Source organism: Clupea harengus, chromosome 26 (genome assembly GCF_900700415.2).
Source record: "Clupea harengus chromosome 26, Ch_v2.0.2, whole genome shotgun sequence".
NCBI classification, from domain to species: domain Eukaryota; kingdom Metazoa; phylum Chordata; class Actinopteri; order Clupeiformes; family Clupeidae; genus Clupea; species Clupea harengus.
The window spans coordinates 9,883,930-9,908,727 of NC_045177.1; the positions used below are offsets into that span (position 1 = coordinate 9,883,930).

Sequence of the window (24,798 nt, forward strand, 5' to 3'; positions counted from 1 at the left end):
AGAAAAAGAAAATGTTCTCCAGTATCAAGGTCACAGAATCAGACGTATTCAATGTGCAACTGTGTGAACGGTGACCATTAGATGTTTAACAATTCACAAGACAACTAACAAACTTCTCCCCACATCAAAAGCGCCTACTTCTCTCTCGATTCAAGTGTCTACACCACGTTTTAACATAAAACAAACTATGACCTCTCTCTACCGCCATCGTCTCACGCTGGAAGTCTCACGCTGGAAGTCTCACACTGGAAGTCTCACACTGGAAGTCTCACACGCCTCCACCGTCTCACACTGGAAGTCTCACACGCCTCCATCGTCTCACGCTGGAAGTCTCACACGTCTCACACTGGAAGTCTCAGACGCCTCCATCGTCTCACACGTTTTACGCTCGAAGTCTCACACGTCTCCATCGTCTCACACTGGAAGTCTCACACGTCTCACACTGGAAGTCTCACACGCCTCCACCGTCTCACACTGAAAGTCTCTTAATGGTTCTCCTATCACTCTGCACAGCACCCTCAGGTGGATTAACTTACTTCTAACTCTTGTATCACTAGCGTCAGTGGCTGCCACCTAGTTAGCCACCTCACTGTATCACTAGCGTCAGTGGCTGCCACCTAGTTAGCCACCTAGTTAGCCACCTCACTGTAGTAGTAGCGCTGGGCTGTGTCACTGAGTGCCCAGCCACCTGCCCGGAACTCCAGCACCTCCAGGAGGAGCAGGCGGGCCATGGAACTCAGGCCCTCCTGCAGCAGGAAGCCGTCCCGCAGCGAGAAGAACAGCTCATCCATGCGGCCCGCCTCCGCCCGCTCAAGCTGCTCCCCAATGCGGTGCAGCTGCATCGCCAGACAGTCCACCTGAAGGAGGGAGGGAGTGAATGCACGAAGGAGAAAGGAAGAGGATTAAAAAGGACTACAGAAACATGTTTTTACCATAACATCTTATTTTATATATATATATATATATATACTGGTATTGGTACTGGTACTGGACAATAGGTGAATGGTCATAGCTCTAATTCTTTAAATACATGGGCAGTTATGGAAATTATGTAAGACATTTCTGAAGTCAAGACCTAACCAGCTCAGCTCACCTCTTCCTCACTGGTAAGAGCATCTGGCTTCACCAGCCTGAACAAACAGTCATATACAGGATGAACCAGGGCAGCCATGGGTTGGTTGTTAACCTGCAGAATTAAATTAGCAGCAAAGTGCATTTCAGTATAAACCTAATTTCCCAATCGAGCTTGCTGCCACAAATAGTCATAAAAATCTGACTGCCACTTGTTGCTGACCTTCTTATATAGAATAGATTCTACAAAAAGAAAAGGAAATGTCTACAAAAAGTGATTGAAAGACTTAGCATGTAACTGCACACTAAGTCATTAAACAAATTAACCTGGGACATCTGTCTTACAGGCAAACCAAACTTGTATTGAATTATTATAGTTTATTATAGCAAACATTTAATACTGTTGACATTTACAGAATATCTCTACACTCAAATATGTACAAGTGCACTAATCAGAGGTTACAAAGGGAACAACCTGAACACATTTGAACACATGGAGACGTTTAAGAGTGCAAAAAAGTACCTTGAGGTAGTCAAAGATGGTACAGATGAAGTTAACGAAGCACACCCACTGTGACACGGAGCGTTTCCGTGTATCTTCTCTCGCGGTGAACTCCTGCTGCAGTCGGGTAAGCAGGTTCCGTCTGAAGACAGTGGTGTTGGCATACTTGGCTTCTTCCTAAACGTAGATCATACATGGCAAAGGTCAAACTTGGGCAACCAGGGGCTCTTGCCCTTTACTGATACTAGTAAAGCCTGTGAACAGAAATCTGAAAACAGCAGGGAAAATGGCTACTTGTCAATAGTGCTGAGAGATAACCCAACTTCAAAATACAAATTACACAACTTTATAAAACTTTCTGTTGACTCAAGGAGGTTTGAGGGCCTTGTTTAGGTGGAGTCAATGCCCTATACACACAATATGTGTACCCGGCATTCAGTGGTTAGGAATGTTAGCATTCAAGCATGAGGCAATTATGCTTACCTACCATTTTCATATAATTGAATGTATCATTAAGATTTACTTGGTTGAATATACTGGATAAATATTTGTTTCTTCTTAAACTGCAATTTCACTACATACATATACACAGCTGTAGTCAGTGGGACAATGCTTTGCTGAGTGTAGATTACCTGCAAAACAGATCAACTGTGAAATTCTCACCTCGATCAAAGCGTAAGTTATGCGCCCAGCCTCTTTGCAGAAAGAGCTGTCTTTCAGTGACTGGTCCACTACTGCATTAGACACTTTCTCCAGATCCACTGCGCGAGGATCTGTGAATATAAGTACTTCAGTAGCTAAAATGCCAACTTTACATACACGTTACACGCACGACGCTGAAATGTTGCGGGGGCAGCGGTAACTACCTGTTTTAAAACAAATCCTTGTATCTGGTTTAAGCATGTTGAAATCGGGAATTCATAAGTTCTGGTCTGAACCAACTTAAGTTACCTTTAAGTGCTGCTTTTAGAAGGTTCTGCGCCGCTGCATCCAAGGTCTGAAGTTTATACTCGACACAAACCGAATCCATCCTGCTGTAAACCTCTGGGTGGGTGGACACATGTGAGAAGATTAGTCGGTTGTTAAGAGTACGGTAGTCGTTTTAAGAAGATAAATTCCTACAATCGGTTAGATAGCGTTACTTGGTCGAACAAGTTTTATCAGCTAGCTATCATTTCGATGCGTTGGCTATAACGTAAGTTAGCTAGGTAGCTAGCTCTATTACTTATGTTGGCTAACGTTAATTATTAACCAGCGTTCGGGGAAACAGTGGGTTTTACGACTAGAATGTTCTATAACGATTAAAATATGTACATAGTCGTACTAGAAACGGATTGTTTATAGCAGAATAGTCAACACGAACGCACACACGAAAGGCACGAGGAAACACTCCCACCGTATTTAAATTGTTATGACGCTTGCCCCGGACGTTTTCCAGGCGTAGGTTTGACTGTTCGACTTAGTTAAAGGACAGATGTTGGTTTTCAACATGAACTGGACATTCCAGCAGTGTCCTCACAATACTTAATACATTAGCTGCAGAATTAATCTTGCAAGCACTTTATCACGCGCGCCCTTTATTCAAATTGATCACAAATGTCGCTTTCCATTAAGTATTATTAGTTTGATTCGCCATCTTTTGACCAGTAGATGGCAATAGGCCTACATCACCACAGTTTTGTTTTCTGTCAGGTAATATGGCCGCGTTTGAGTTTCTTATTTGCAGATGTGAATACCCATGGAACACCACTTGACTTGAAGCCCCTACTGTGAAACTTGAGTTTGACATCATTATCAATATGACGACGGACATGCCAACAATGAATAATTGTATGTGTATGTTTAGGCTGAAATACATTGACATTATCATACTGATGTCTGTTACAGCCACGAGGCGTTCATAGAACGGCAACAGAGGAAGCTGTCCATTCTTAGAGCCTACTTGAAGTACTTAACACTGATTCTGAATGCATTAAAAACATATGAGATCTACCCCTACTGACTGCCTGAAACTGCTGAGATTTATTATTGCTGCCCCTGACCACTTTTCAGATATACAGTAGGCTAAATATGCCAACCCCTATTGTACTTGAATAGATGTAAGCTTGAGGGGGAACCCATCTTATGATGTCAAATTCACATGCAGTTGGTGATTACATTCATGCCAGTAGACAAAATTCCCAGAACCCAGATTCCCATGAAGCTTAGTTCATGTGCCATCATGCACAAGTGTTGACATCGCCCCAGTGAAAATCAATGCAGACAATATTGTACTGATTGGCTTCCCAGTGACCATTTGGAAAATGTCATTTGGTCATAAATGTATTCATGTATTGCAAGGGGACACTATAATTATTGCCTGGGGGGAATAGAGACATATCTGTTAAAGAGAAGTCAATGATGTAGGCTGCCCTGGATCTGTGACTTCATAATGAAAACCAGACACACCAGTTTTTAACAGTCCAGATGAAGAGCATTCTGAGAGTGCCTGTCTATTCATTTGGGTTCCAGAAGATGAAGAACATTCTGAGAGTGCCTGTCTATTCATTTGGGTTCCAGAAGATGGAGAGCATTCTGAGAGTGCCTGTCTATTCATTTGGGTTCCAGAAGAAGAAGAGCATTCCGAGAGTGCCTGTCTATTCATTTGGGTTCCAGAAGATGAAGAGCATTCTGAGAGTGCCTGTCTATAGACCCTTTTATGACTTACGTCACACATAGTATGCGCGCGCATTTGGGCAGCAAAAAGTGTCAACTTTCATCCATGGTCAGTGGCAGTGCAAGTGGATTTTGGATCGATTGTTTTATAAAATGTCATCTTGTTACAATGTTAGCAAAGTGTGAGCAAAGTGATGCCACTTGGCGAGTGTGTGTTAGTTGATTGAGCAACTTAACAGAATTAAAAAAGAAAGTGGTTACCATTAAACAAAAACATGCTTGCTTCAACAAATGATTGTTGTTTTTTACCAGTCGTCACTGAGTTATAAACTAAATGTTTTTCGTTTTATATGTGAACTTAATGAACTTCATTTTCAGGCCGTCTCTGCTGTTTCTGTTTCCTGCCAAAACATTTTGTGTTGCCCTTTGAAGGAGGAGAAACAGGTGTCATCATCTGGAGAAAGCAGATAAGGTGAATCAAGCGGTCTCAGTCCCTCACTCTCATGATGTGCTGTTTCATCTGGACTCTTCTGCTCAAACAATCCCCATACCAGTTTCCTTAGCTTATTTTACAAACACCTTTTCAAATGTAAGGTAGCCATAAAATTAGTGGTTTCATGATTGATTAACATCACATCAACATAATTGAATATTCATTATTACAAAGTCAAAATGATGACGCCACTCAGAAAGGAAAAAAGACAAAGTAAAACATTTAGAGGCTGGGTATGTACATTTCAGTGATCCATCTGTATCATCAACGCATCCTCAGAACTTTTGAGTGTTGACCACATATTTTTTATTGTGTTTCAAGAAAAGCAAGCACTCTCTCTCTGACCTATGATATCCTGACCTCTGTTCAGGTCATGTCACTCAACACTTCTCACTTCAACCAAAAATACTGATACAGATGCCTGTTAATCATGCAGCCTCTAATACATGTAGATTTATACTCAGAAAAAACTGCTTGTTGTCCCCTGGAGTTCAATATGAAGTCCAAAAAAAATCTCTCCCCCTTATAGCTGATGGATGTGGAAACATTGCTCCTCACCACCACTACTCCTCATCTACGCATATGGACAGCCAAACTCTACCCACTCACTGTTTCTTTTCTTGTTTCTTCTAATCTAGACTATCTTCGCTATGGGACGCTGCTGTAGTCTCTCCACCCGATCTACCTGTAGAAACCCTCGGCCCACTGCACCCACCGCCACCGTACTGCCGTACACTTACTCTACCCCATACCCTATGCTAGCATTTATATACAATATATATTATTGCCACCACCGACATGTTTTTCTGTTCGTACTGTCCTTACCCCTGTAACAGTAACCCTATGAGCACAGTGTATACCCACTAAGCTGGTTTTATATGTATCATGTATATACCACCTGATGTTTGTATATATATATATATATATATATCATGTACATCTACCAAATGGACGCTGTGTACAACACTTGTGGTCTCCCTTCCCCTTCGGCCACACAACAATCCCCCCGTCCCCCCCTTCCTATCTCCACCCGGCCGACCTCAAGCAGATGGGTTCCCCCTTATGTGCCGTGGTCCTGCAAAAGGTTCCTTCCTGACTAACAGGGAGTTTTTCCTTGCCCCTGCTACCATTGTGCTCGCACTAAGGGGGTCCAGGCTCTGGGCTCTGTAAAGCGCCTTGAGACAATTGTGTTGTTATGGTGCTATATAAATAAAATTGAATTGAATTGAATTATTACATGTTCTGATTGACAGGTGTGACATAATTGCGTGGGAACATTCCCGTCTGCCCGTGGTACGCTCCTTTCCACCAGTTGGGGTCGGAGTTGTCCAACACTTGGATAAAAGCACCGCGGCGGAAGCTTAGCTCGCCGTCCTCCTGTGTGTCGAAGTCAAACAGCGCCTGTGGAATGTTACTGAAAGAAGAAAGAGGCAGAAGAGAGGACACCGTGAGGATACAGAGTGGACTATGCACATCTTATCTACACAGCCAAATACTGCAAGTTTGCTTATTGTTACCAGAAATTGCAGACTGCAATTGAAACTGCAGACATTGCGCTATAAAATGTATTGTATTACTAAAGCCACACAATGTAAAAGGCAAAAGCTCCCAACAGCTCCCCTAAACCCTGCACAAATATGCATTGCACACACACACGCACACACACACACACACACACACACACACACACACACACACACACACACACACACACACACACACACACACACACACACACACACACACACACACACACACACACACACACACACACACACACACACCTGTGGGACCTGCTCCATGTCTTTGAGGTAGATAGTCTTAGTCCTTGATACGGAGCTGGTGCGGTGGTATTCCACCAGCTGGTTAAGCGAGTTGAATTTGACCACCCACAGGAAAAACTTCCCTGCACCATCCCGTAAGACTTTGAAGTGCTGCACGTCATTGCCAAACCTAAGAGAATCCATAATACCGAGAGAGAGACAGACAGAGGGAGCGAGAAAGAGAGAGACACACAAAAAAAACAGGGAGGGAAAGCATCCAGTATTCACAAGTGTCACTGTTACATCACTGATTCAACTGCTTTCTGGCAGAGGTTGGGGAGGAAGTTTTAAGGATATGATAAACAGCGTGAAGACCCCAGGATATGAAAACATCTGTGCTGTGTAATGCTGCTGTTATGATAGTTGTAATGCCCGGATCACGAGCTGCAGTTGTGTCAGATAGGCAAAAGCATTCGGGTCCCCAGGGCGAAACGGAGGTCAAATCCCTAATTGTCCTGATAAACTGGAAGGACCCGTACAGCTGATGTGGAACAGTCCACTGTTTACAGATACATGTACATGTAGCATATTGACATGCAGTGCATGTTGTGCTGCTATACAGTAAATAGGTTCTTACTGTAGCACTCTTTTCTAGTGCTGCTAGCAGTACCTAAAAATCACCACTAGGGTACAATGTTGTTAGGCACCATTTTTAGGCTTATTTAAAACTGAAAGTATCAGTGAAAGTGTAACTGAGTATAGCAGAAATGATATCCTGAGGTGATCATTCATAGGGATGTTAAATAAGAAATAAAGATAAAACACAGCTGCACCCCTGATACAGACTTGTTTGTGTAGGAGTGTGCTTGTGTGGTATGTGTGTGATCTGTAATGGCCTTACTTTACGGAAAGGGAAAAGTCCCCTGCTGTACTTTCGCTCTCTGTGATGAGGAAGGCCCCGTCCTGGTGCTGTTTGTTGAGCATCTCCTCGGCCCTTGCCCGCCGGATCTTTCCATAAAACCACCTGACACCAAAGAGAAGCCATTAATCACCGCAACAACATCGAAAGAGCTTTTTTTCACAGAGGTTACAAAACAGGACACTTTGTGTACAAGCATGAGTTGAGAAGGAACACACATTGGGTTGATTAATACGGAGGTGGCCTTTGAAATGCCAGCGAGTGGCTTGACTGGTGATTATTTCAACAGCCTGAAAATCAATAACACTACATGAGATGTGTAATTAAGTCAGGGATATTATGAATGATCTGGTCAAATAAACTGAGGTCACAAGCAGCAGTAGCTGCAGCATCGGTTGCTGTCACACCTCAGCGCTTCAGTGAAGGTGCAATTGCATTTGTGCAATCCGAGAGAAAGAGAGAGAGAGAGAGAGAGAGAGAGAGAGAGAGAGAGAGAGAGAGAGAGACTGCAGGGGAATAGAGGAGCACAGGATCTGGACCTCGTCCCATAAGGATGCCTTTGTTAGCAGGTTCTGGAATGTCAGCAGAGCAGGATGGTGAGATGAGGGCTTTAGATTTCTGGAGTGGAGGCCCTGGATGACAAACCCCAGGCCAACTGGTCCATCTGTCACGCTACCCCCCCTCCCCAGATCCTGCCTAATGCTTTAGCTTTCAGTTGACAAACTATCACCCAGAACATTGGAGAGGCTGTGAGGAAGAGAAGAGAGGTTTCCATTTCAGTGACATTAGAAAGAAGCTATTTTCTAAAGCTGCCTGGGTCTATTTCTACATGTGCCGCAGTTCAGGAGCAGGGGAAGGGTGAGTGGGTCTGCCGGGGGACCCCGGGGCGCCTGAGTCAGCAGAATGGTGCTCAGCACACCGGCCACATGATGAGGGCCTCAAACCCAAATGGGGAGCAGAGGGAGCCAAACCCATTGCTTCCATGGCGTATCATTTCAGAGAGATGCTTTTGGCTGCCTGAAAAACTAGGCAAGTCTCACCAGTGTTTAGGGATTTATAATAACAAACGGGTGCTACAGTGGTATGGCTCTTCAGTGGGCCAGCACAGCCTGACCAAGTGGAGGTGAAGGCTACTTAAAAGGCTACTAAAGATGGATAACAAGAAACAGTTGCAGCCGTAAACCACTGTATTGCTGTACTTGACGGGACCAGGACTTACGGATGTGGCTTCATTTCAACGTAATTCTTGGGGATGATGCCCTCTCTTCCGTTCGCCTCGGCCTTGTACCAGTTTTGGTCATATTCTTCATTTAAAACCTACAAATGAAAAATACACATCAAGTCAGCCATGATGAGAATAGTCATCAGCAGTATTACAGAATACCCATCAGAATCACAGGGAAACATGCAAAAACAGGAGGGAGCAGCTTAATGTTTATACACCAAAACTCAGTGAGTGCCACAACAAACATTACATTCTTTTCTGACTGGTCTCCTCAGAAAACATCATGAGGCACGAAACTCGTAAAAAAAAAGGACATATGGTTGGCCTAGATTTAGAGAGGAAGAGCAGATCAAAGCAGTTTCTGGAAGGTAGGCAAGAATGACTGATAATAACCGAATTAGAGTTGGGGTTTATCACCAAAGTGAAGCAAACTCCAAGACACTTGAAGCATGGACTTATGTACAAGAATAACAGAGTTCTTCTGCTTCTGACTTGAAAACTAAAAGTAGCCGGACAAAGTTCTAGTTTTGAGAGCAGCTGTGTAGATTTGCATTCAGTGTCAGGAGGTCAGAGGTGTAGATATCTCTTCATGTCTGTGTACCTCTACTCTTGACAGGCTGTCTCTGTACAGCTGAGAGCTTAACACACTCGGTTCCTGTAACCTCTCTCATGCAGTGACAGACTGAGATGATTACGTTAAATTAATCTGTGACGCAAACTACGTTGGAACACTTGCAACTTTTAATTGGTATGACAGATACAGTCATGACTGGTTTGGAAGAAGGATGTGGTGTGATGTTGATTTGGAGACGATCCTAACAGAAAAAAACAAACATTTGATGCTCCTGAAAACAGGGGAAAGGGTGAATGATTTTATTTAGATGTGTAAGCTAGTCTTTCCATCAAAATATTACTGACTTGAGGGCCTACCTATGCGTTTACATTAAAATTAAGGGAAATAAACGTAACTGTTTTTAAATCACGTAGGCTACTTCAAGATCAACAACTTAATGCATTTGCTTATGGCATCCTAGTGCTAGGCTACCTCTTTCCTAGCCTACCAAAGACAGTCACTGCTGCTGCACATTAAGGAAGACTGCCAGCAACTTGAACCACTAACCCAGAAATAAAGATGACAAACACTAGGAAAAATATTCAGCGCAGTTGGTGTTCCCAGCCGAGTGAGGCACACGCCTTGGTTAATACATTCTTAATAATGTTAATACATCTTCGGTTCATGACTGCACACTACAAAGGGCAACGTTTCTAAGACACCAAATATACAAGCATAACCAGCACGATTACCTTCAGTATTTGTCCGCGCTTGAAACTTAGTTCATCTTCTGCAGTGGCACTAAAATCGTGCTTCGCTACGGCTTCCATTGTGCAGTGCTGCTTATAACCTGTTGTTGTGTCCGGGAGGGTACACAAGTTGCGTATTCCGTATTCCTCCTCGACTTATTCCTTCTGGGTAGACGACTGGACGAACTGGGACAGACAGACTGGCAATAGCTACATTTAAAGACACCCACATGTAGGGGAGGAAGGAATTAACGAGCTGACATGTCACACAGCCAACAACAGCTCACCTATATCCGAACAGGATCCGAAACAGCCAATCAGTTGTGGAAGCAGTCTCGTCAAATAGGTGAATTTTAAACGTATGGGATTTTAACATGACTCATATGGACTGACAGTATAGGACTAGAACAGCCGGCCCAAAAGCTCGAATTTACTAGAGACGTTATAATGGAGATTTACTCACAGCCACGATACTAACGTTGTTATCCAAACCAGAGACCGCAAAACTTTCGCAAACTTTTGTGTTTACGAAATTCTTGATCATGACAACCTTACAAGTTAAGAATTGCGACCTGTGGGAAAACCCCCTTACGACTTAATTCATTTTTGACGCGGGAATGTGTGGAATTTCATGGAATTACTGCATAGCCTCGCAGTCCTAAAAAATAAATATAGTTGTATCGGTTGGTACCGTACCCACAAGCAAAGTTTAAGCATCTCTGGTAGAAGCTGAGGTCTAATTCGAGTTATGACTGGGGTTGACCTATTAGCTTTACATGGCGATGATACGATGGCAGGGACACAGTTGTTTTGAGCTAATTGGAAAACAATGCAACATTAACAGAATGATAGTTTGCCTACTTGAACAGTTCTAGAATCATATTCCGCTGTGTGCATCATGTCGTGGTTTATTGGCAAAATGCAGTAGGCATTTTATTTTATCGCTGTAACAATATCACACAATTTCTGTATGCACGTTCTATTAGTGTTTAAACACTGTTTCGGAGAGGTACACCTGGAGACAGTGAGGAAATACCACGTACATCAATTTCAATGGCAGAGAACTTTGGCTCTATGGAGGGAAAGTTAAAACCTACGCCTCAGTGGTTTCGTGCCTATCGGAGAGCAGAATCTCATAGACCGAATTTTCAAAAATACTATGAAGCCATATCCGTGAAATTATCAACCAAAATATTTGTGTAAACGTAATGGTAGCCAACGGGTACAGAGTTATGCAATGAGTAAACCTCACTCCCTAAACCTTAAAGCAACATTTATACTTGTCGTTCCGGTCTTTGCACAGTGGCGGTGCGCTTTGGTGTCATATCTGTGCTTCTCTATGACCCTTCAATGCAGGAACATGGGGATTCCCAGATGGCACAGAGGGAGATTACTGCAACAATTGTATATTTGTAAATTGTATATTTGTACATATATTTGTAAATTGTAAAATGTAATTGTATAACGTTTGTGTCTTTTACTACGTTACTTGCCTGGTGAAGACCTGAGGGTCAAAACTTTGCATTAAGGCTGTGCCAAAATATTAAGTTTTTTTCCTGATGAAAAAACACTGTTTAGTTGAGACCGTCTTTTGTCACCATAACATGTTAACCTACAGTTAGGTTACAGGTTCGTTTAGCTAGTGACTAGCAATAAACCAGATGTGGCACACCACCAGTGGGGTGCCAACCAAAATCCACCAGTGGACCGTTATATGCATGGTTATCTGAGAATGGTTATCACCACATTATTACAAAATTATTAAGCAAGCCAAGCAATACAAATTGCCATTTAGATCAGCTCGGTTTGGCGCGCAATCCAATGTCCTTCAACATATAGTTTGTAAATAAAAAGAAATGTATGAAGGACTAAGATGGTTCCCTTGCGTCATAAGGTGTTCCAAAATATAGTATGAATATCTTGTATGAATCACACTATTTGCTGGCCTTAATTTGGTGAATTTTGGTGTCTAATTAGGTTTCTCTTGCATGACAAACACATCTTTCTCCCTCAGAGATAATTATACTGGATTGGTAGCGGAGGTCTATGTGACAAAACACTGCCTAATTCTACAGTGTTAGGCTGCAAGCTATCACACAATAAATCAGCCTCTGAAGTGTAGGCTGCCAAATGCCTGGCCACCCCTTTCACCTCAATATGGATCAGACACCTGGAGCTGCACTTCACTGCCTATGTCCTCAAGCTCTCATTGGATCCTGTGGAACAAGAGTGGCTGGGTATTGTTGTTAAGCCAGAAGAACCAGGACAAATTGTTGAGCCAAACCTCATCAGTAGCCATAGACCATAAGACCACATGTTAGGTCTACTATGTTGACCTTTAACCATTTGACATCCCAAAACATGAAAGTCTGAAGATTTCTGAATACAACCCGAACTCCGGAAAAGTTTTTTAAATTTGAATAAAATGAAAACTAAATGACTTTAAAATCACATGAGCCAATATTGTATTCAAAATAGAACATAGATAACATAACAAATGTTTAAACAGAGACATTTTACAATTTTATGCACAAAATGAGCTCATTTCAAATTTGATTCCTGCTACAGGTCTCAAAATAGTTGGGACGGGGACATGTTTACCATGGTGTAACATCTCCTCTTCTTTTCAAAACAGTTTGAAGACGTCTGGGCATCGAGGTTATGAGTGTCTGGAGTTTTGGTGTTGGAATTTGGTCCCATTCTTGCCTTATATAGGTTTCCAGCTGCTGAAGTGTTCGTGGTCGTCTTTGACGTATTTTTCGTTTAATGATGCGCCAAATGTTCTCTATAGGTGAAAGATCTGGACTGCAGGCAGGCCAATTCAGCACCCGGACTCTTCTACGACGAAGCCATGTTGTTGTAATAGCTGCAGTATGTGGTTTTGCATTGTCCTGCTGAAATACACAAGGCCTTCCCTGAAATAGACGTCGTCTGGAGGGGAGCATATGTTGCTCTAAAACCTTTATATACGTTTAGGCATTCATAGTGCCTTCCAAAACATGCAAGCTGCCCATACCGTATGCACTTATGCACCCTGATACCATCAGAGATGCTGGCTTTTGAACTGAATGCTGATAACACGACGGAAGGTCTCCCTTCTCTTTTGCCCGGAGGACACGGCATCCGTGATTTCCAACAAGAATGTCAAATTTGGACTTGTCGGACCATAGAACACTATTCCACTTCGAAATAGTCCATTTTAAATGAGCCTTGGCCCACAGGACACGACAACGCTTCTGGACCATGTTCACATATGGCTTCTTTTTTGCATGATAGAGCTTTAGTTGGCATCTGCAGATTGTGTTTACCGACAGTGGTTTCTGGAAGTATTCCTGGGCCCATTTAGTGATGTCATTGACACAATCATGCCGATGAGTGATGCAGTGTCATCTGAGGGCCCGAAGACTACGGGCATCCAATAAAAGGTCTTCGGCCTTGTCCCTTACGCACACTGATTTCTCCAGTTTCTCTGAATCTTTTGATGATGTTATGCACTGTAGATGATGAGATTTGCAAAGCCTTTGCAATTTGACGTTGACGAACATTGTTTTTAAAGTATATACAGTGTTAGGCTGCAAGCTATCACACAATAAATCAGCCTCTGAAGTGTAGGCTGCCAAATGCCTGGCCACCCCTTTCACCTCAATATGGATCAGACACCTGGAGCTGCACTTCACTGCCTATGTCCTCAAGCTCTCATTGGATCCTGTGGAACAAGAGTGGCTGGGTATTGTTGTCAAGCCAGAAGAACCAGGACAAATTGTTGAGCCAAACCTCAACAGTAGCCATAGCAGGTAAGACCACGTGTTAGGCCTTTTATGTTGACCTTTGACATCCCAAAACATGAAAGTCTGAAGATTTCTGAATACAACCCGAATTCCAGAAAAGTTCCTTGCAATATGTGCGATAATGAATATACTGTTATTGCAGATTTCTGGGGTAAGCGTGAATTTATATGAGTAAGGTATGGTTGACAGGAGGTGAGAGTTGCATTGCACAGCGTTGTGTATAAGCCAGGTTTCAACACACCATTCCCAAATATGAAATAAAAGAAGAAAGTCACAAATGGTGGAAGCAGGCAGATTATTCTACAGGAGAGGCTTTGCACTGTTTTACACTTTTGAAACAAGAAGACCTGCGCCTTGTGAACAAAAAGTTCTGAGGGAACAGTAGAGAACTATAAAGATAGGCTGGGGCAAGGCCATTCATGGTCTTGTATGTATGGAGAGCAATTTCATTACCCTAGATTTGACCAGGAGCCAGCGTAGAATGGCCAGTACAGAGATATGTCAATACTTACTAGTTTTAGTATGTATACAAGCACCCATACAGTGTCGGAAATTAACAAGGACAAAGGGCAAAAATGCCCAAGACATCTCAGAATGCCCCTAAAAGCCATGAATGAGGTGCAAAAGTTGCCCCCATGATTTTGAATTTAAAATATTGATTTACCAGTTTAGTAATGCACTAATCGTTCATTCAGCCATCATTTTATTTTCATTCTCATTTCCATGTAACACTCACACAAACATCGCTGTTGTTCCACTACGTATGTATGTATATATGTAACTGTAACTGTGTACTACTACATAATGACACCTTTAATGGTTGGAGTATCAAGGGCAGATGTAGGCCAGAGACGTTGAGTGTTTCTCAAAGTCAAGGAAGGATCCTTCACAGCAGCGTTTCAAGGGTGCTACATCATTAAATCCCACTGAAGGGCTGTTCCTGTCAGGAGTCGGGGATTGAACCCGGGTCACTGGATTAGCAGACCAGTGCTTAACCTAGTGAGCTAGTGAGGACCCAATTGCAGGGTAAGAAACTCCAAAGTCTGTTGAGCCCCAGGGTGTGCCATAATGTCTGAGGCATGACCCCACTGAAGCACCTGGGAACTTACACCTCGAGGAACAAAGAGGTGTCCGGGTCTCTCTCGACCTGGGCTAGGTTCGTCCTGCTGCGCCCGTCTGACGTTAGCCTCGATTCCCCACTGGATGGATGCCAGGATCCGATAAGCGGGAATGACGGGCCTCTCCTCCCTGTACTGGTTCGCAGAGGAGAACTGCCGGGACAAGGCATCAGGCTTGATGTTTTTGGAACATGGGCGGTAGGAGAGGGTGAAGTCAAACCGGCTGAAGAAGAGGGACTATCGCACCTGCCGTGGGAAGAACGAGGATGGGTGCATCCGAGGATTGAGTTTGCAGAAGGCCCTCTCTGCCCTATGCCTCCAAACAAAGGGCCCCCTACCTTTCTTGGTGAGGGCGGAGATACCAGGTTACCGAACTGAAGCCCCTGTTGAACTTCCGGTAGAAGCTGGGCCTCTCTGAGGATGTAACCCAGGAAGGAGACCTCAGGCATGTGGAACTCGCACTTCTGGGCCTTGACGAATAAATGGTTCTGGAGAAGTCTTTGGAGAACCTGTCGCACATGCAGGCGGTGTTCCTGCAGAGAATTAGAAAAAATTTAAATGTCATCTAGATACACAAAAACAAAGCGATTAATCATGTCCCGGAGACAGTCATTAATAAGGGCCTGAAACACTGCCAGGGCGTTAGTAAGGCCGAAAGGCATAACTTGATATTCATAGTGCCCCGATGATGTGTTAAAGGCCGCCTTCCACTCATCCTCCCTCCGAACGCGAACCAGGTGGTATGTGTTCCGTAGGTCCAGTTTGGTGAAGTCAACCGCCCCCTGGAGTAAATCGAAGGAATCTCTGGAAAAAACCCTGATCCCGGCGGCGCTCCCTCATTTGGCTGTCCAACCGGACTGAGTGGGCAATCAGCGGCTCCAGTTCGCTGGGGCACCCTAGAGAGGCCAGCCCTGAATTTGGGACGTGCACGTCAGGCCACGGAGAGGTGCTCGGAGAGGGTTTGCAACGTTGGAGAGGGCCGTCCGTGTCTCTGTGTCTCCAAAAACGGATGACCATGAATCTGCCTTTAGTTGTTAGTACATCGGCCCATCCATGTCCTTGTTGTACTTACACAATAAACGTGGATAATTATGACATCTGCTGGTAAAATGTAGTTTGTTAATCACGTATGAATCAAGCAGCCTGTGTGTAATGATCAAACCACGTCACATAAAATGCCCAACAGGGCGTTGACATACTAAATTGACAACATACAACTGATCATAGCCTGTTCTCTGGAAGTAGAGCTGTGAGCGCAAGGAACAGATGCTGTCGGGAACAAGAACATTACTACGGGAGGAGAGATTAGTTAATTAGGTGTTAAGTAAATTAAGTGTTAATAGTTTTTAATGTTATCAAAGATATTCGAAATACCTACTCTATGATATAAAAAAATCTATGACATGTCATTTAGTTGTCCGCAAAAACAACAACAACAACAAAACTTCGGGTTACGTTTGAGAGTAAACCAGTTCATTTTACCAACTATTCTCTGCTTCTTGTAATAGCCTACAATATGTCTTTTAGGACTTTAATTTTTCTATATCTTTTCCTCGTCTTTGGATGTTCACACAGTTGTCTGTTTGCTGTTTTCTCATCCATGGATTTTTACAATAACTCGTATGAAAACTCTTCAGAGTACTCTGAAGTACAATGGAATCCATTGATGTTGTGCTCTTGACAGGCTATTCGTTTTTATAATTAATAGTAAACGCACCTATTGGGTTATGTGTGGTATATTCTTAATTAGTTAATTAAGAATTCCTTGCACCTGACTAGCTGTCTCTGTCTGCGAATGACAATTTGTGCAGTTCCGTGCATTTCCTCGTAGTCAATTTGCCACCGACATTTGAGATGTTCAAGGTGTTAAGAGTGAAAGTGTGGTTTAGAGAAGACTCATCGTGTGCATAAACGTTGGACGGAGGTTTGGGAAAATTGGTGCTTAAATTGGTCTGACTTTCATTTCTGTCTTTCACATTTCCTTACAACATAAATAATATATGTTGTCATAGTGATGAAACTGTCGGAAATGATAAGCCTGTCTCCTCATGTAGACATCACGTATTGCATGTTACAACTGTTGATGTAAATTAGTCATAAACCGCGCGAATACATGACGGCTCATTTCAGTCAGTGCAGGCAAAACGCAAAGTCAGGGGCGGTTTTTAGCAAATTGGAGGCCCTGGGCAAAGAACAATTTTGAGGCCCCCCCCCCCCCCCACGCCATAATGCTGGGTCTTCACTGATCACCATTGGTGTTTCTCACATTGGGCCTCATTCTCTAACTCAGTTAAGAACAAGTTTAGAAGAAATGTCTGATTTAAATAATTATAATAATAATAAATACGAAAACATGTGCGTCGTCAGTGCAGGTATCAGTGTCCCGGATATGGGCAGCTGTGGTACATGATGGCTCACTGTTTGAAGAAGCAAGGCAGGCAGGCCTAGTTGGTGCTGTAGTAGCTGTTTGTCTGCTGCTGCTAGCATTAGCTAAACTTGGCTCAGCAGCACTTAATCAGATGATTCTTTTTCTTCTTCTTCTTCTGCCACGGACAAATTCCTTGATTGGAAATATTGTGTTACCTTAGGTAATTTCTCCCTGAACTTCTCATCCTCCACTTTCATCTTTCTTTTCTCACTGCCACTTAGAAATCGTTTCATGCTTAACTTTGCGACCACACACGCCAACACACAAAACATTTTCCTTGACAGAAACGCCACGTGACCTGGAATCATTTGTTCCATGATGGATTCAAGATAAATTGTAGGCTGATACATAAAATAGAATAAATACTTATGCGAGTCATCTTTCTCGACCTTGACTGCCATGAAGACCAAATACAGAGCTCGTCTCCATGTAGAGAGTGATCTTAGAGTCTGCTTATCATCCATCACACCGAGACTGGACAAACTATCTTTCATAAAAAAAAAATGTTATTCCATCAATATGTTTTTATGTGAGGTAAACATTAGTTTGCTTCACAGCACATTTTACAAAAAGATCATTTAAAAATCTACATACTGTCAAGTAATGCCAAATCTATAAAATGACTATCTAAAACTCTTGTGATATTAGTACTATATGATTTTAGAGTAAAAGAGTCCAAAAGCATATAACATTACAAATAGCTGTAAGATATGGTTTAATTTGGGATGTGATTATGAAGGGGTCCTTGGAAAATGTCCTGCCCTATGAGGGGTCTCTGGCCCCATATAGTTTGAGAACCCTTGAGTTAAAGGACAGATGTTGGTTTGAAACATGAACTGGAATTTCTGGAGTGTCCTCACAATAATGAATACATTAGCTGCAGAATTAATCTTGCAAGCACTTTATCACGAGCGCCCTTCATTCAAATTGATCACAAATGTCGCTTTCCATTAAGTATTATTAGTTTGATTCGTCATCTTTTGACCAGTAGATGGCAATAGGCCTACATCTGATCACCACAGTTTTGTTTTCTGTCAGGTAATATGGCCGCGTTTGAGTTTCTTATTTGCAGATGTGAATACCCATGGAACACCACTTGAAGCCCCTACTGTGAAACTTGAGTTTGGCATCATTATCAATATGACGACGGACATGCCAACAATGAATAATTGTATGTGTATGTTTAAGCTGAAATACATTGACATTATCATACTGATGTCTGTTACACCCACGAGGCGTTCGTAGAACAGGGCACCAGAGGAAGCTGTCCATTCTTAGAGCCTACTGAAGTACTATTAAAAACATATGAAATCTACCCCTTCTACTGACTGCCTGAAACTGCTGAGATGTATTATTGCTGCCCCTGACCACTTTTCAGTAATAGGCTAAATATGCCAACCCCAATGTGCTTGGATAGACGTAAGCTTGAGCTAGCACATCTGGAGCCCTAGGCAAGCTTCACCTTTATTTATTACAAGAAAAAGAGCTAAGAAGAAATGCAAAGTGCACAATAAAGAATCAAAACAAATAAACAAGAATAGTAATAATAACAAACAATAAAAGAATATATGCAAATTTGCTTTCAATTAAAATGGTATATTGTAAAATATGTTACACGTGTTAAATAATCAAAATATAATAGGCAAAATAAACAAATAAATAAATAGTACAAATGAACTTTGTCTCAAGAACTATTTACATTCCACTCCCTATCATCACACTTCAAGGGTTACAGTGCAATCCTTCTGGCCTTCCTCGCTGCAAAGTCATCAATCACATCATCGTATGAAATCTGACCACCAACCTCATGGTTAACACTGATTACAGCCAGACCACTGAGGCGTTCTTGAGCCACGTTTTCAACAGTTTTAATTTAGAAAAACTCCTCTTGGCGGAAGCTACTGTTACTGGTAGCGTTGCACTGATCCGCAGAGCAATACACAAGTTGGGCTATAATTCTGTGAGCTGCTTTGCATGTATGAACTCAAGAGTTGTCATGCTCTTTGATGGCCAGTAAGGTACATTTCCCAACTCCTGGGCCAGCTTATTTTGTTATTAAGCATTTTGATGTATTTGGACAGCCTGACACTTTTTTCATTCAAAGATAGACATAGCTAATAATTAGTTGAATCAGGTCTGATTAAACTGGCTAGCTCGCTACACCAATACTAGATAACGTTGTTATGATTACTCAAATTTCAATTTTATGACACAAAGAAAATGACGCAAATTGCGGTACAGCTGAACTTGCGCTATGTTTTGCTAAAAATAGCCTGATAACAGTTTCGACTGAATGGCTATAAGGAACGTCACTTCACTGGCTAGCTAACGTTTGCTAACTAGCAAGATTATATGACATTATGATCCATTCGCTAAAGTTTACAATACAATCAAAATTGCATACCTTTCTCCTTGGCACGTTTCTCTTCTTCCTTTCTTCTCTTTTTTTATTGCGCCCCGGATGGCTTTTGCCTCTAGTTCTTTCTAGTCTCATTCCTCGACGCTCCCTTCGACACACACTTCTGATACCCGTCAATGCGCAAGCATGTTCTGACAACACCAAGGTTTTTCTTTATCTTTAGATTTTTGGCAAATTTTTCCCTTATGTAATTTTTAATAGTGGTGCAAAAAACTCTGCTCAGCAAAAAAAATTAATGATAATAGCATGACCGAACGGTCGAGGCTAGTAAGTTGTTTATTATATTCGCTCCTTTCATTTTGTAAATGAAAAGAAATGGTAATTGTTAATAGAAAACATGTCGTTTTGTTCAGCTCTCAAGTCTTCTCACGACACAATGTGTTTCAGGTGTTGCGTAGCAACCAATTACTTGTTAACTTCAAGTTACAATGATGAAAACGGACAACACGGCTCAACTAAAATGGCTTTAATGTACAGTAAAGTAACAACACAAGTGATTCAAACTATAGTTTCTATCATCGCTTTCAATAACACATTTTCGCTGCTTCTGAATTTCCTCATGGCTGTTGATGTCTTTCAATATCGCTAATTTTGAAGATGACGTCATTGGGCAATACGGATCCGTATCAGACCGGCGACCCTTTAAACATTGGACGTCGGATAGACGTGCAGATCATGTCTATATTGGGTCCGTCGGTCCATGACCAAATCTGGACATCTGTTCGACGTCCAAACTAGGTCCACTATTTGGACCGTCCAACTGTGACCTAACGTGGACGTCATATTGACGTTCAACATTTGACCAACATTTGGTAATTGTTTTGGACGTCATTTGGACGTCCATGAAAGGTGCAGGAAATTTACATTATAATTATTTACAAATATCAACAAATACTTGTACAAGTTTGTAACATATCCCCTGTACTACTAACACACAACATGTATGGCACAAAAGTCTCCATTCATATGGGTACAGAAGAGTAACACAACAACCACCAAGGTGGCTGGATTAAAACCACCACTGAAACTAGAGATTTAACTCACGAGCCAGGCCGTCTCGTGGATGGTTCAGCAACACATTCAAATTGTGATAACAAACGTTATTCTTCGCAGTTGTTGGTGGATTTGGAAGACATAGGTTAGAGTTTGAGTGTAGTTTGACTAGGATATTCGTTTTATTAGTATAGTTGTTTAATATTTTAGAGTAATAGTCTTCGATAGTTGATTAGTTAGCTAGCTAGTTAGATATAGCTAGTATACTGTAGGTTTTTGTATTTTAGTGTAGTTTAGAATAGTATAGTTAAATAATTGTGTAAATATTACCTTTAATCAATCGTTTTATCTATTAGTGTAGTAAATTGTAGATTTTTGTAAGTAATTGTTAAGTTAAATCAGTAGTTACAGTAGGTTAGTTGACCACCAACTTCAACAAGCTAACTATACGTAGCTACCAATCGCCGTTGCCAGGTGAGGCTACACTTGTGTATGCAGATAGCTAGTTACATGTTAGAGCTAATGTATTGTTAAGGTTAATGTGGGTATGAACTTCAGAGTATCTTTTTGTCTAATTTCCGAGTTCAATTCTATGAATTTGTAATTATTCATTCATAATTCTCTTGGTACATTGTATTTTTGAATAAAAATCGATATGGTGGTATTGAATTGTGATTTATTGGTATGTGAATAACTTGAATGTTTCCAGAGGGTGGAGGACATGTTTTCTGTACCATGTGTTAATTTTCTGTAGCTTTGTTTGAGCTCAGCAGCTAGTTTGAACTAGAAATTCATTACACATTTGAAAGCGTCTCTATCTGCTACTGAGACTATCAAATTGAGTTTATGGAAAGTTATCTAGTCCCATTTCAGAAGGTGGCCTACTGTTCCAGATAATTTCCCTAAAACTCCATTTGATTGGCAGCAGCTGATAACTTTAACAGCATACAAAGGTGAAATTGAAAGTGAAACATGAGATTACATTTATAGAAGTAGTATAAAAATGACGTCTGAAATGAGTCTAAATTCGATGTTGAAAAGACGTCCACAAACGACCACATTTGGACTATAAATAGCCTTTATACTGAGGTCCCAATGGCGTCAACATTAGACGTGCGGTAGACGTCCAAAAAATCACGTCGCCTGGCGTTACAAAACAACCCCTTCAGTGGACCAAAATTAGACGTCCAAAAATTACATAGAAAAGACGTCACTCCGACGTCACATTGCGCAGTGGGGAGGAGGACAATACGCGGCTGGCATGGCTACCCATTAGCCAATCAGAACGCTCGTACTGTCGTTGCCATATGATATTAAGTGCTTATTTTCTTTGGTATTTTTGTCCTAATCAGATTTGCAATGATGATTGCTGGGTAACATGTATGCTGTTGTCCAATGTCAAGTCTCTATTTGATCATGTGACGGTACAATACGATATATCTAGTTAAACAAATTCGAAGGTCAAGAAAAGCAAGTGAATTGAGCACAGCACACCTGCAAGCGTAACAATGCGTTGTAAGCATACAAGTGGCAGTAGGAAAAGGCAAGAGAGAAAAGAACAGGAGGAGAAGGTGGCAAAGCTGCCAAAATTAGATTATTTTGGCTTTTTAACAAACAGTCGGCAGCACAAGGAGTCCGCCACGGACGACCCCCCTGCTAGCAGCAGTGCAGCAGTTCAGCTGGGATGAGCATCGCTGCCCTCAGTGGTGAGTAGGCATTCTATTATTATTTCTTTTCTAACCATTTCTACGGTAAGAAATGTTCCCGCTGAGAGTCAAACAAGACTTTGTTCATTGTGTACACACCCGTCACTTCTGAAATATGTAAGGATGATTAATTAAACACTATTTACATCGATAACAAACATCTTTGTTTAGCGTAGACGCAGGTGGGGGGGGGGAAGAAGGGAACGCTAATGAAAGCAATAAGCGCTCACTAGGGCCCGTCATAAAAGCCTGCACCTGGGCCCGTCGTAACTAGCTTACGCCACTGGGGGGAACCCATATTATGATGTCAAATTCACATGCAGTTGGTGATGTTTGATTACATTCATGCCAGTAGACAAAATTCCCAGAACCCATGAAGCTTAGTTCATGTGCCATCATGCACAAGTGTTGACATCGCCCCCAGTGCAAATCAATGCAGACAATATTGTATTGATTGGCTTCCCAGTGACCTTTTGGGTAATGTCATTGTGTCATGACTAGGGTAAATGTATTCATGTATTGCAAGGGGACACTATAATTATTGCCTGGGGGCAATGGAGACACGTCTGTTGAAGAGAAGTCAATGATGTAGGCTGCCCTGGATCTGTGACTTCATAATGAAAACCAGACACTCCTGATTTTAACAGTCCAGATGAAGAGCATTCTGAGAGTGCCTGTCTATTCATTTGGGTTCCAGAAGATGAAGAGCATTCTGAGAGTGCCTGTCTATTCATTTGGGTTCCAGAAGAAGAAGAGCATTCCGAGAGTGCCTGTCTATTCATTTGGGTTCCAGAAGATGAAGAACATTCCGAGAGTGCCTGTCTATTCATTTGGGTTCCAGAAGAAGAAGAGCATTCTAAGAGTGCCTGTCTATTCATTTGGGTTCCAGAAGATTTCACCTCAAGGTAGGCCAGGAAGATGATCTACATCTACAATATCTACACTATTTCTATAGTCTGTGGTAAAGGAAGCAGCTGCCCTCTTCCAAATAACATCCTGACTGGGGTTCTCTATGGTACCTACCTTCATCTGGTACTTGTGTCCAGACCAGAACTCCGAACCAGATTGTGTTGAAGATAAAAGATAGGAACTCTATTATACGAACTCCTTTTAGTGTGTTTCAACAAAATAAATGATTGATCTTATTTGCATGCTATGGGAAAAGAAGGGTTACAGCATGTCCTGCCTTTTACAGAGATGGGGTTTAACTCTTCAATCTTAGTATTGTGATTGCTACCTTCTCTAATGTTTTGAAGGTTGTCTTCTTAAATAGAACACAGTGAAATGTATTACAATGTGTTTCAACTTTCTACTTAGTAGCTCTTGCGTGTCTGTTTTATCCTACATGTCAGTGCCTATTTATGGTGTATATACAGTTACTGAACTGCAAAATAAATACATGAATAAAATAAAACGGATGATTTAACAAGCTACTCAAATATACAATGTAGAAATTGTTGCTTTATTTAGTTGTCATACCTACTTTGAAGAGAAAAATTCGACACATTTAAAGGGATACAGCCCACTATCTAACTGCGACGCTATATTGCACACACCCAAAACGTTTGTGTTCCTTCTGGCAAAAAAAAATATGCCAACATTTATTCAACAACAATATCAGTCTCAGCACAATTTCTTTCATGGTGAGATTCAAACAAATGACGAGGGATACGGGACACGGATGCATCACAATGGTCCTTCAAGTCGACTTGCAACGCCACAAAACACCCCCAGAGGGAGCATGTTGGGAATGAATTGGGAATGAAAAGAGATCCACATGTCCAGAATGCTGAAATGCACTCACTCATCAAAGCTCTGGCAAATCTATAAAGAGGACGACATAAATATAAATCTGACGACTGAGAAATCGGTGTCGAAAAAGTCTATTGATATTAGAAATGTTCACATGAGGCAGAGATGATATTCAGGAGAATGCTCACCCTTATTTTGGGTCACTCTTCTTCCCTTTGCCTTGGATACGCAGTGGATTTGAAGGTCTTGATCACAGAAGGGGCCGTGTGTGTGTGTGTGTGTGTGTGCACCTAATGCCAACAAAGGGTGCGAAGGGCACAAAGAATTCTAGATGTTGAAAATGTGGCTTTGGGACTCGCTGTGTATGTGAGTGTGTTACATCATCTGGGTTCTGCCCAACTCGTCTTTGAATTGTAACTTGTCCTTCAAAGCACTGAGGGGAAATTTGGAGAAGATCCGAGCTATGTCAGTGTTCTCTTCCTTCTCCCAAAGGGCAAGATAGTAGTAGCTAGTTCAGATCTATTTCTGTGGGACTGGAGCACTCATGCCATCAAAGCAACTGGATTGTATTCACCAACAAGACCAAAGAGGGGGGGGGGGGGAATGACAAGAGAGAAAGACATTTGAAGAACACAAAGGAGGAACAGAATTCAAAAAGAAAGTG

The 24,798-nt window shown here is 42.0% G+C and overlaps 2 protein-coding genes across 3 annotated transcripts; both read right to left on the reverse strand.

The window, feature by feature from the left end:
- Nucleotides 1-280: 280 nt before the first annotated feature.
- mif4gda (MIF4G domain containing a) lies at nt 281-3,018 on the reverse strand. Of its 2 annotated transcripts, none has more exons than XM_031563518.2 (6): nt 2,970-3,018; nt 2,525-2,617; nt 2,237-2,346; nt 1,595-1,750; nt 1,094-1,186; nt 281-857 (listed from the first exon to the last, which is right to left on the reverse strand). In XM_031563518.2, the coding sequence occupies exons 2-6, from the start codon at nt 2,601-2,603 to the stop codon at nt 630-632; spliced, it is 666 nt and encodes a 221-aa protein (XP_031419378.1). In that variant the 5' UTR covers nt 2,604-2,617; nt 2,970-3,018; the 3' UTR covers nt 281-629. The 2 variants fall into 2 exon arrangements, with proteins under 2 accessions (XP_031419378.1, XP_031419377.1); XM_031563517.2 differs by lacking the exon at nt 2,970-3,018 and adding an exon at nt 2,941-2,959.
- Nucleotides 3,019-5,951: 2,933 nt separating this feature from the next.
- Nucleotides 5,952-10,241, reverse strand: LOC105901955 (growth factor receptor-bound protein 2-like). Its single transcript, XM_031563581.1, has 5 exons — nt 9,934-10,241; nt 8,623-8,720; nt 7,386-7,508; nt 6,506-6,674; nt 5,952-6,098 (listed from the first exon to the last, which is right to left on the reverse strand). The coding sequence occupies exons 1-5, from the start codon at nt 10,009-10,011 to the stop codon at nt 5,955-5,957; spliced, it is 612 nt and encodes a 203-aa protein (XP_031419441.1). The 5' UTR covers nt 10,012-10,241; the 3' UTR covers nt 5,952-5,954.
- Between the last annotated feature and the right edge of the window lie 14,557 nt (nt 10,242-24,798).